The sequence below is a fragment of the Botryllus schlosseri genome, chromosome 6, assembly GCF_051294905.1.
Source record: "Botryllus schlosseri isolate E-star chromosome 6, Bs_hap1, whole genome shotgun sequence".
Classification (NCBI taxonomy): Eukaryota; Metazoa; Chordata; class Ascidiacea; order Stolidobranchia; family Styelidae; genus Botryllus; species Botryllus schlosseri.
The window spans coordinates 20,356,074-20,368,837 of NC_137241.1; the positions used below are offsets into that span (position 1 = coordinate 20,356,074).

At 41.5% G+C, this 12,764-nt stretch overlaps 2 protein-coding genes across 2 annotated transcripts in view; one reads left to right on the forward strand and one right to left on the reverse strand.

The window, feature by feature from the left end:
* The window catches only part of LOC145441433 (interleukin-1 receptor accessory protein-like 1), a 391,709-nt gene that overhangs the window by 207,509 nt on the left and 171,436 nt on the right, over positions 1 to 12,764 (forward strand). The gene's annotated exons all lie outside the window — the stretch shown is intronic.
* The window catches only part of LOC145441430 (uncharacterized), a 70,030-nt gene continuing 61,313 nt past the window's right edge, over positions 4,048 to 12,764 (reverse strand). Inside the window, exons 33-42 of the mRNA XM_080319286.1 lie at positions 12,500 to 12,645; positions 12,303 to 12,438; positions 11,942 to 12,033; positions 11,753 to 11,877; positions 11,136 to 11,212; positions 10,938 to 11,072; positions 10,717 to 10,860; positions 10,186 to 10,322; positions 9,455 to 9,590; positions 4,048 to 5,309 (exon numbers count right to left, since the gene is read on the reverse strand). Coding sequence (XP_080175412.1) covers positions 5,196 to 5,309; positions 9,455 to 9,590; positions 10,186 to 10,322; positions 10,717 to 10,860; positions 10,938 to 11,072; positions 11,136 to 11,212; positions 11,753 to 11,877; positions 11,942 to 12,033; positions 12,303 to 12,438; positions 12,500 to 12,645 — 1,242 coding nt within the window. The 3' untranslated portion in view covers positions 4,048 to 5,195. The remainder of the gene's footprint in view (positions 5,310 to 9,454; positions 9,591 to 10,185; positions 10,323 to 10,716; positions 10,861 to 10,937; positions 11,073 to 11,135; positions 11,213 to 11,752; positions 11,878 to 11,941; positions 12,034 to 12,302; positions 12,439 to 12,499; positions 12,646 to 12,764) is intronic.

Sequence of the window (12,764 nt, forward strand, 5' to 3'; positions counted from 1 at the left end):
TTTCTTCCTAAAAATCGAAGTATCTGTTGACTATGTGCTGAATAAATAGAAGTGTTTTTCTCATTTCCTCAAAATTGCTTCGCGGGCCGGATGAAATCGTATGATGGGCCGGATGCGGCTCGCGGGCCGTATGTTTAACACCCCTGATATAAAACGAAGCACGCGAAGACATAATGAAAATTCTGGTAGAGCACAATGTAATGTTCTATGGTATGTGCATTGTAAACTGCTGTTGCGCGATTAGCCGATTTCGCGTTTTTAGATATTCATGTGATTCTATGTTTAGCGTTATCCCACACCCTTGAAAGCAACTTCCCGGCAGACATAAATAAATATTATGATACAGCACATCGGGTTACGTACAATACACGCATTAAGTTACATCAGTGACTCTCAACGTTTCCGACTCATCGCCCCCTCATCAGCATGCTCGACATTTGGGCGTCTTCCGAGGTCACTTTTTAAAAAGTCAAAAAGAGAACGAATCCTTTTAAAAGAGGACGTATGGTAACCCTATGTTAAACCAACGACCCAGTTGGTGTAAACGAGAATTCTAATAGAGCGCATTGTAACGTCTCGAGTTACTTACCATGCACACAATAGTTCATTTGCACGATCCGCCGACACGGCATTTTCCGGGTTGGAAAGGATTTACTGGTTTGCGCTGTTTCATGTTAGTCGGACAATTTTTAAGTGAATTTGACCTTTTCATAAGGGAAAACTGCGCAAGGTATTTCGCAAGAAAATAGTGATGGCGCAAAAGTCACAAGGGCGGTCCGCAAAAGTCCCACAGTAGCCAATTTATCATCGATATTTGGCGTCCGGATGTTCAATTCCAACTGTACGCTGGAATGCTCCCATATATACACTATATAAGTAATTGAAATGGGGAGGTGAATAGCAAAAAAGTTTTATTCCCCTAAATTGGACACCCCACAAAATTCTTTCCAAAGTACCAGATATCCTATGAGATGCCAGCCGAGTGCCCTCTGTATAAATCGATTTTATCATGGCTTGCTGCAAAACAATTTCCGACTACGCGCATCACACATTCTCCACTGAGTTCGCAGCTGATATATAATATCACGATAGGCTTCGGTTCTGACCCGGATTTTCTTATAGTACAATTTCATCACTTGCGAGCATGCTCAATAGAAAGATGCAATATCTCCGTAAACAGGATTTGTGACTAGCGATTTTCCGCATTCTTCGTTCATCTGTGCATTCGACGGGCAACTCTAAACGGCGGAACGATCGGGCCTTAACAAAATAACTCAAATCTGAACCGCGGACCACGGAACAGCGGAACATGCAATACTAAACGGCGGAGCTAGCGAAGCTTCAACTATCACGAAATATGCAATGTAAACGACGGACCGCGGATCAGGCGCATCTCACAATTTTCTCAAGTGTTTTTCCTGGACTTGTTTGAAGCTTATATTTTATTAGGAAATTTGTCAAGTAATGTCATTCTTTCAAGTAATATAATTCTCCAACGTCTAGTTACGACACAATTCTACATTATTCCATGTCGTTTTGTACAATATAGTGATGATCCGTGGACATACCAGCATGGGACATGATATAGCATACAGCACTTGGCCATGCGACAATTGGGCATGCTACACATGAGCATGTGGGTGAGATTACGGGTATGGGGTGGGTTAGGGCTGGACTTAGGGTTGGGTTGGGTTAGGGTAGGGCTCGGTGTTACGATGTATATATAACCGTGACTGTGACAGCTGTGACAGCTCGAAGGGGGCTTAAAATTATTTCGAGAATTAACATAAATCATTTTTTTTTGGTAAATTTATGCAACTTTTCAAAAAAAAATTTGCGATTTAATGTCGTCAAATGTGTTGGTTATTGGTTACCCTTCCCATGCGCTATTCATAGAAATGGGCACTTCGGCGTCGGCAATTACTTCGACACGACGCATCAAGACATATGAAGTTATATAGGCCATGTGACATGCATCTCCGAAAAGTGTGCCAGAACAATCAGCAGCGAGAAGATCTTGGCCGAAAAGGACAGCCCTTGTGCTGACGGATATATATATTTAATCGTCCATAGGCGCCTATCACCCTATGGAGGGCCTAAGACCAGAGGTGGTCGAAGTAGTCAAGAAAGCTACTCTCAAGTACAAGTACAAGTAGTGACACAAAAATCTACTCAAGTACGAGTAGAAGTACAACTAATTGAAGAGAAGTAGAATTGATTGACTTCAAATCTACTCAAGTAAGTAAGTAGTGTTGAAAACAGTCTTAATTCGTTCGCATGGACTGTCAAAAGCTGCAAATTGAGCTACGCGGAAGGTGCAGAGTGCTGGATTGTTATTGTTGCATCCCAGGAGGTATAAATTTTCGACAGAATGAGCATTTATTCGCATCAGGGGATGCAGATTATTGTATTGATATGAAAATACGATACTAACCCTTGGTTTACTAGAAGATCCCGTTTTAGAAAATATCATGGCATGGCGCCCTACCCCATATTATAAAGCTCCAAGTTTAGGCGAAGAGCAACACGGAGAAGAGCAATACGGAGAAGTTGGATCGGATACGGTTTCAACACTTTGCGCGATTAGCATATACGTTAATAACAAATGTTGTGGATCGTGAAATTTATGTTTAGTGTAGCTTTATTTTCAGAAAATAGAGGCAATAATACACTTGCTTTTATGCTTCAACTTGTATGTTCTGCAGACAAAAGAACTGGAAGTAATTAGAACTCAAATATGATACTCGGAATTGTAAATGAAATACAAATACCACTTCTAAAAGGCGGAAAATATATTTCATGTCCTTTTTCCATAAATCTTCAAAGGTGATCTACTGCAATAGGTGTAACGTTAAAAAAGCCGTATTTCCCAAATTAGCAGGACATCACACGGGCTGCTAGATTACGATATGATATAGGTAATCGTGAGATTGTGAAACGGTAGTTTCAAACGCTATGATGAACCATATTTACTGTGATGAAATATTTGATATGGGCGAAAATGCGGTGTGAGCGGAACCAAGCAACCTAAATTATATTCACTGACACTTTCGTGAAAACATATCTGTCACTGCATAACTACTGTGCGCTAAGCGCAACAAAATTTCCGGGCTTTTCTTGACTTTTATGAATATTAAATGTTGGTACTCCGTGAGAACAGCCCCAAATTGTTCAAGCTATTTTTCGTATTGGGGGATTAAACTACTTCTACTTGACAAACTGGAAATAGCGAAAAGTAAGTAAGCGGATCACAAAATATTACGAAATAGAAGTAGAAGCAGAGAAAATCAGATCTACTTGTGTAAGTACCAGATGTAGAGAAAAAAATAGAATTACTTCGTTACTGACCACCTCTGCCCAAGACCAACGTTTTTTTTAGGGGGGTGAGAGGCTGACGAAGTGCTGTTACGGTCTTGGATATATATATATATATATATATCGGTTAATTTCATGGTTATTTTTCGGATTAGTGTTAGTTTTTGGGTTGTAAGCCATATGCTGAATTGACGCATATTAAAGTGAAACATGCTCAACTGTCGTTTTTCATTGTATCGCATGGTCACACGTCGGGCAACTTACAGGGATACTATATGTTTTGAATTAATGTAATAAACTTTTAATTGCCATTACATTTTAATCGTCTGCCGTTTACATTGCGGTCTTTGTAATAATCTGATCTGTCGGCAGTTCCGCTTGGTGCCCGTTTAGTATTGCGAGTTTCGCCTGTTCGGTGGTCAGGCCGTTTAGATTCGAGCCATTTACTTATGGCCCGCTCGGTCCGCCGTTTAGTATTACATGTTCCGCTGTTCCTCAGTCCGCCGTTAAGACTTGCCAACATTCGACGCACTTTCACAACCATACAATCGTTCGTCGAGATACTATATTCAGAAGACATATCCGACAGCTGTTAGTCAGTTGTAAAGCGTGCTGTTAATAATCACATGTGTACACTGTACACAGAACGAATCAAAGTGTAAATCCTTTTTGGATAATTCTAAGTCTAAAATCAAGTATCGCGCCTGATTTTACACAAACAACTCGCACAAATGTGGTTTCACAAAAGTTTTATTGATTTTGCAATCAGCAAGATAACCGTTTAAATGGATAGAAACTAGGGATGGTGTGAACGTGAGGTTCACGTTCGCGTTCTGTGTGTGAACCTCGGAAATTTAGAGGTTCGCGTTCACAACAGAACCTTGGTAGGTTCTGCACTGTGAACCTTTTTCATATATTAAAATTTTCACTTCATTTTAGCATCTTTGGTCCATATTTATTGCATTTCAACCGTAGGTCACTCTATGCACGGCTCTGGCAGCATTAGAAATCAACACTAAACTAGCATGCACCTTGATAATCTCAAAAGTCTTACTTGCTTTGTTACAAAAATTTGCTCGAAATATCCAGCTTTCCGTTTGTGAATATTTAGTGACTCTCTGCTGTGAGTTTGACCCGCAATCACACAACATCCCTAGCAAAATACGTAGTCAGCGAATGATGCTCATTCAAGCAATCAATGAGATTGATATCATTTTTGATGCAAAAAAATCTAGCAGGCATACGGGGTCAATCATAACTTCATATAGTTACTGCATCATTAAAATGAAATCCTTGCGATTGAGGTGTTGGCTACTGCTGTGTTAATGGGGTAGTATCGGCAGCAAGTATAGAAACCCGTTTACACGCTGCTCAATATCATTGTAGCGATACTCAGACGCCGAATACATTGTCCGGTCTGGCCTAGACGCTAGACCCTTAAGGTGTAAGCTTATATTCCCTGGTAAGTCCTCGTCGAAATTGTAGGCAAAGCGACAGAAGATATTGATTTATAGGAGTATCATATCCTTCGATTGCCTCACTTGATACATTTAGCGACGTTTAAAACACCAACATGTAATTCGGCATTGTGGCATGATGTGGCCCGAGTCGTCGCTAGGTACCATGTACATTAATATACGCTATCACTTCAATGAAAGATAGGGTTGGAATTAGCAATATGACGTAACGTGACGTCACGAGGTTCACGTTCGTGTTCACACAGAACCTTTCAAAAAGGTTCGCGTTCACACGAACCTGAACCTTTCAGAGGTTCACACCATCCCTAATAGAAACATATTTAACGCAAGTAAAAAATGGTCTATGCAAAAAATGTAACCCTATAGGGAAGCAATTATTTAGCAAATGGTTTGGCGGTAAAGCTAAACATTTGCGTAGACGCTTTCATTAGTTCCTTTCCCGATGTCAAAATTGGAGTAATCACTCGAAGTCGACATGTAGTCTGATATTGCGTCGTAGCAGAATCGGTATTGTGCCTGCAATGATAACGAATGATATGAAATCCATCGAATCTGAGGTGAATGCCGAAGGTCGACAGAGAACATTCATAACCGCACTGAATCGGTAGACCTATTATATCAGTGGGGTACACATAAATAATCAAACCGTATATTCGAAGTTCATGATATGTCACAGCTCGTACATGCTGCACTGAAAGATAGCACATCTGGCGCATCTGAGTGACAAATGAAAATGGCAGTCATTTCAGTGACATTGCCGGTGATGTTCGTTTAAGTGTAAAATAAATAATTGAAGTTATATACATGTAAAAGATTCCAATAGTTTCGGATTAGTGTTTATAGGTCACCGTTTATTCTGGATTCGGGTTAGAGACTATATTATTCAAACTGAACGTAACAAAATGTCATGTCATTTTCTGGAATTCTAATGATGAACACGTCGCACTTCAATCCGTAACTCAGAACTACACAATGCAGCCATGCTATTGGTTTTTCACTCATTCATAATACTATCACTCCGGTAATACACACCCTCCAGTCAAAGTTATGTATATATTGCGTAGAAATGACAAGGAAAACCCAGACATACATTCTGTTACTGACTTTCGAGGTTTAAAGGATTCAATGTACCGGGGTCATTCTTGCTCTGGTTCCGGCTTCTTGATCGATATATGGATTCAATCCCCGACCGGGTAAGACCAAAGACCCAATTAGTAACCCTGTTACCCATGGCTTCCCCGCCTGACGCTCAGCATTAACGGGATAGCAAGGAGGGTGATGCAAGACTCAGAAAGTCTTAGAAGGCTATATCTGTACCTTCCTTGTCCAGCGGCATACGCCCATAAATCACTCGTGGGATGAATATTAGGGCGGGAAATGGATCGGATATCCGGCCGGACTTTCTCATTTTTGGTCGTAGTTGGTACGGATCAGAATAGCATTTTTCTGGTGCGACCGGAGCTGGGTCAGAGTCGGATCAGTACTTTTTGTAATACGGTAAGAATTGTTGTTGATGAGCATGACTGTTGTAACTATGGAAACCACCAACCACACTTGTGTAGTGTGTTAATTTGAATACAAACCAGTGAGTTTTACGGTCATGCTTTTTCTGTTTCAGCAGTGGCGGCTCGTCCTATAGGGCAACTGGGGCATTGCCCACCTAAAATTCTGTTCAATAACAATTTAACCATTTATAGACGCACAGCAATCAGTATATACCGAGATCACAGCGAAACCCGCATTATTCTTGTGCTTTCGCTAACAAATGCCCAGCCCATACATAGCGAAGTCTCTGCGAAAATCGAATTCTCTTCTGTGTTGTTGCTTTGTGAATGCCTAGCCGGGGCTTGCCCCGGTAGCGCTCATAACAAGCTTTCACTATCTATTCTCTCAAAGCCGCGCACATTAAAGAAACGGTGATTTACTCTCTCCTATTCGTAAAATGGCCGAGCAAGTGGGGCAACTATGCCTGTCGCCCCTAAGGTGTGATGTAACAATCGTATCTATATCTGAACTCGGTTACCGTGATATGCGTTGAGTCGACCTTTGCTGGTATAGGTCGATTTTGACGATGTTTCGCACCATGATAATTCTTGAAACTTGGTATAATATGTCGTGAAGGTAGTATTTAGCACTGCTCCAAGTTTCAGGCTTGCTACTTAAAGATAAGGGTAGTAATTTCGTTTCCGAAGTTCAGTGTGTGCTGATCTATCATGTACATTGTACAGCAAACAGATTTTACTCAAAAGCCGGTATTGGTCTCCATTGGTTTGGACGATGTTCCATACCGAGATCGGTCATGACATTTGGCACAGTAAGTCTTAATGTTAGTATCGACCGCTGTAACAAGTTTTAAGTTTGTCACTGAACTATGTGGGTGGTAATTTCGTTTCCAAAGTCGAGTGAGAGCTGACTCTTCATTTATCGCTAACAGATTTACGCAAAAGCCGTTATTGGTCTCTATTGATTTCAACGATGTTCCATCCTAGATCTGTCATGAGCTTTTGCACGGTATGTCTTGATTTTAGTATCGAACGCGGTGCCAAGTCTTAAAGTTGACGCTCAATGATTGAGGCAGTTATTTCGTTTTCGAGGTCGAGTATGGTAGAGAATAGATGCGCGCTGATCTGATACTTAGCCTACCTACATCATTGCGGATCTCACGCAAAAGCCGGTGTCTGTCTGTGCTAATCTAGTCTGCGTTCCATAACGAGATCGGTGATGATATTTCCAATGGTATATCTCGATGATCGCATGAAACAGCTAACTAAGATTCTCGGTTTGCATTCAAATATTCACACAATTTTATGTTCGCCAATGTGCATTTCACTGTGAAATCGTGGCCTTCAAACCATTTGCTTACAATCCCCTGTCAAATGCAATAGCTATTTCATTTTCGATGTCGGCTAACAGCTGATCATTCGATCAGCCTATTCCTCGATCTATTTTACTCAAGTTCGGTGTTCGTCTGTTTGTATTGATTTTGACAGTGTACCATGCCGGAATGGGTTATGAGATTGCGAATGCTACTTCTCGATGATTTCATGTAACAGTATGCTAAGTTTACGGCTTTCATTCATGTATTTATTGATTAATATATTTTCCAACGGCGATTTCGCAGCAGACTTATAGACAGTCAGCCGTATGTGTTGCGTCACAATCTCCAGTTTCAAGGCCAAAATGTACTATGTTGTTCCAAGACCGAAGTTCCGAGGCTGCTGTCCTTGGTTCTTCAAAGACCATTCAAATTGATGTTCTGGATTCAATATGACAGGCCCAATCTATGAGATAACAATTGCGTATGTGTCCGAAGTCGTTGACCTTTGCAGTTAGGCTTACGCAATCTCTCGAGTACTAGTCATTGGAATTAGTCTGGTCAAGTCAAGTGCGAACATGAATCGTATTGAATCTTTGCTCCGTACGTAGGCTAGTTTACGCAGTTGCCTTTAGAGCGAAAATTAAAGGTCTAGAAATTGTCCAGTCCATTGATCCAATCGTACGCCGGGTACCTCCGCTTTGGTTGCCTATCACCTGGTCGTAACTCGTAACCACCAGCTCAGTGGTCGTAACACACCAGGATCGTGTACGAAACACTTTCGGACGGCCTATCGATTTGCGTAATCTCTAACTCTACCATGAAATCATAACGCATGCTGCTAAGGATGACCTGATAATTGATTCGTGGCATGGGGACGATTCTTAGTTCACGTACATTATGTAAAATAATCCTTTGATTAAAAAAAATGAATAAAACATTTGTTACCACACTTCAAGTCACGGCTCACCGGCAAACCTGTCGCGGCACCTACGTTAGAATCACTGTTGTCGGGAAATTCATGTGACCATCATATTAAAGTTACTTTTTTACGTTGGAAAACGCCATTGTGACGTCATGTTGATAAAAGTCGCTCGCAGCCCTTGCCCCACCACCCGATATTGTCACGAGCCGCCACTGTGTTTCAGTATACCCTGCATACCGTACCGAGTGATCTGGTACGGCCCAGAAAGACCAATTCAAGCTTCTAATTCAATTATGTTCCCCTTATGGCAGGGGCGGGCAACTTCTCTCGTCAGCGGGCCGGGTATAGGAAATTAGGGGGCCGGATTGCCGAATCGATACATTTTCCACCCATTTATCCATATATACAATGGATAAATCGTATTTAATGAATGTGTTTTAACGACAGCAATGTCACTTCGAAGACATTTCTCGCCGATAATAATGACGAAGACCAAGTGGATTTGAGCACAGCGTTGCCATACAGGCGCCGCAATGTCTGCTTCTCTCTGATCAACTAACACACGATGCAATCCTTAATTAGGATTCCAAGGCGTTCGATAAGCCCGGTACCCCAAATTTACAAGATATCAATTCATCAGGGTTGAGTTCATCGTGAACGCCGATAATGCAAGTTTTCTCGCTGCGACGAACTTACGCGCTAGCTTCACTCTCGCACGCAGCGCACACAGTCCAAATACGTATATGATGGCAAACACTCACTAAAATCTGACGTTTACGCAAATAGTGAAGAAGCTTAGCAGATTGGGGCTGCGGGTCACATTATCATGTAAGACGGGAAACTGTCCGCGGACCGTATATTGCCCACGCCTGCTTTATGGCAACAAAGAAGCGCAGATAGCATTTGGCCCTAAATGCTTACTTCAGTCCGAACCATCCCACGACGAAAGTCTCTCAAATCCTTTACAACTCTGAAGACATCAATGGTTGGCCCCTGGCTCAAGCTGTCAAGGAGATTCCAAATCGCGCAGTACGTTCCGGTGCGTCCAGCCCCGTCACTGAGTTGCGAAAATAGAGTTCATCTCTACGATATCAGATAACTGTTTTCGCACATCATAAATTTGGACACTTTCACTGTCCGGGAACAAATAGTTCTATTACGCGAAAATCGTATTCGTATTTCGTATCATTATTGATCGCTGTTTGATGTATGGTAAAAGTATATTGCAGCGGAAAATGTTATCGCCGTAAGGACGGTGCTATTGGGCTATCCCCGTTAATCAATTACGTTCATACTGTACCGTCTATCACGTTGGTGGTTGGGTGGTTGGCTCATATGGTAGATCAAGTTTGTTTGCTGTATTCATGGTGTTTATTGAATATTATGGTATTTCACACCAGGCCTATATTCTTTATTTTTCTTCCGTATCTGCCGACTTGTAACACGACCCACTTCTAGGCTTTTATAAGACATCGCCTACATGGATGAGGTGGCGAGGAGGAGCCTATAAATAAACCTCAAACACTTAGGTAGGAATGCTGGTCGATCAAGTGTTGGAATGACTTGCTAAATGTGCAGGTTACGACAACCTACTATAGAAAAACCCCACATCTTGAAGTTAGCATATTCAAACACCACGCATTGTATTCCACCTGCAATGAATCAACATCGACCGGTTATTGGTATCGCGTAGTTTTGATTTCATCAGTGCAATCAAGTCGAGAACGAAAGAAGGATCCGACGGCATTCTCTTTGACGACCAGTCCTTGAATTGGTATTGGGTTACATTCTGAAATTGAAATTTTGTTAGGTTTTCTCTGACACGCCTTGAGACTTATATTACGAGGTTTCAGTTGCATCACAACAGGATATCCAGCAGGGAGAATATGGGATCATATCGTGCTTGGTTCAAACAAAGCTTTGGCATCCTGAGATTTCCTAAACTTGGCAAGCAGTATGTTATAGGAAGTACTGGTGGTGCGAATGGTCGTGAGAGTGCAGGTGAATAAAATATCCTGACTCGTTCCGGATATATAAATCTCATTGAAGGCATTTCAAACATCAAATGATAAAAAAAAATAGAATCAACTAATTCCCGATCGATCGTCGTTCCGTCGTGTGACCAATCGAGGCGATGCAAAACTAAACGATTTCCATCGGTATGGACACATTGCGTTACCAACCTTTTTAATCCTCCCTTTCGTCAGCTGGAACTCACGGCAAATCGTGGTTGCGTTCGCACTTTGCACTTTCGTCATTTCGACATTGAAGCAATCCAAATTCATTTCGCTCCCCACCTCATTCGGCCAATACTGGGCACACTGCTCCTTCAAAATGATGACGGAATTATACATTGAGTTAAAGGTTTGACTCTTATTTTGATCATGAAGAACACTGCACTTACTTTCTTATCTTCAATACAATCCGTCAACATGAGTACGATGGGAATATCGTTGTCAAACACGACCCTCCAAAACATAGCGATGGAATGTTTGGCAGGTCCTTGTGCCGCTATCATTCGCACGGTGCCGTCGCTGGTCTGCACAATGATTCGGGGATAGTTAATTACCGAATATATAAAGGCAAGCATCACGATACTCACGGGGATACTTGAAGCGCTGAAATAAGGCACATCAGCTTCCTCTGGAAGTCGATGGGCTGTAATTCGGCTATGCATATCTACAGAGTTGATATAATAATAGTTACAGACAGTGACGAGCAAGGAACACTTGGTAATGCTGAAATATGCCGTGTTTCATGAAACTCCTAAAATTGTCGGCATATAGTTGTATCTGTTTGGGTATGTGCAATAGTACATGCGGTGAACGAGATATCAGTTCATGTAACAATGTGATGACCAAATGGTAATTTGTGTAAGTCTGATTGAGAATAAGTTTTCTGTCCGGTAGTTGTATTAAAATGAACGTCGCGCCAATGATATTGCATATGAACAATATTGATTGAATCAATTGCTCAAGTATGGCCTATATCTCACCCCCGTCTCATATGGATATGGCGTTGCTCTGTGTATAAACGAAGTATAATAATTCCAACCTTCTCCAAATTCTGATACATGCAGCAATCACAGTATACGCACCTCGGATATCAAATATTGCATCTTACATATGTAATTGTGCAGTCGGGAATTTAGTGTTTCGAAAATATATGCTTATACATATAAGACTTCGTGTGAGTGAAAATATAACATTAATTCCATACATGGCCTGCCATCTTCTTCTGTGTCTTCCACGCGACTGGACGCGTCCCAAACTTCACATCGTAATGGCTCCACCACAGAAAGACCAAAAAACTCCTTCGAAATACGCTGATTAAAGCCTTCGCCTCTGCAACGGGAGTGCAGACATTTCAATTTCGATGCACGCATGACGAACATCGTTTTAATATTACCTAGATATGTTTGGAAGTAGATCGATATCGATATCTGTATTTCCAAACAAATAATCCTCCAACAACAGTTTGTGAATGAATATGTATTGGTCCTGGATGACAGTAGAGAATATAAGATGAACACATTACATATTCGGACATTCCACATATAGGGTTACACTTCACCCAAACACCAAGTCTATGTTATTCAATCGTAACCTTGTAGAATTAAGTTGCGTGGCAACATATATCTCAATATTGCATGGCTATAGCCTACTGAAGAGGACTGCTGGTGATTACCACGAATGAATAAATATTAAAAGCTTAACGTGAGGAAAGGAAGTTTCAAGTTTCACGTGCTTATATCGAAAACGAGCATTACCATGTTTTGAACCATCTGCACTCTTTGTCTTCGCAGGTTGTAAACGCATGCGTACACGTCGACCCGATCAAGTTTCGTTCTTTCTTCCGTCAAGTAATTAAATGCAATGAACGCACCGGTTCTGCCTGCACCGGCACTGAATTGATTTAAATCAGGTGAGGGGAAATGTGTTTCGAAATATATTGAGCTGGCGTTACCTGCAGTGGATAACGGTAGGTACAGTAGATCCCAGCTTCCCTAATCTGTGCGAGATCGCACGCTGCATACCGAAGAAATCGGTAGTCGCGATAGGGACGCCGTGGTCTGGCCAGTTTACAAATTGATAATGCTTTACTTCCATAGTCTGTGGTAAATCGACAGCAGGTTAATACTGATAATTTGGATGGCTCAAAATAATTCATTCAGTCCGATATATTTAAAGGGATGGTGAGAACCCCTAAAAGGTTCTGGTTCTTGTGAACG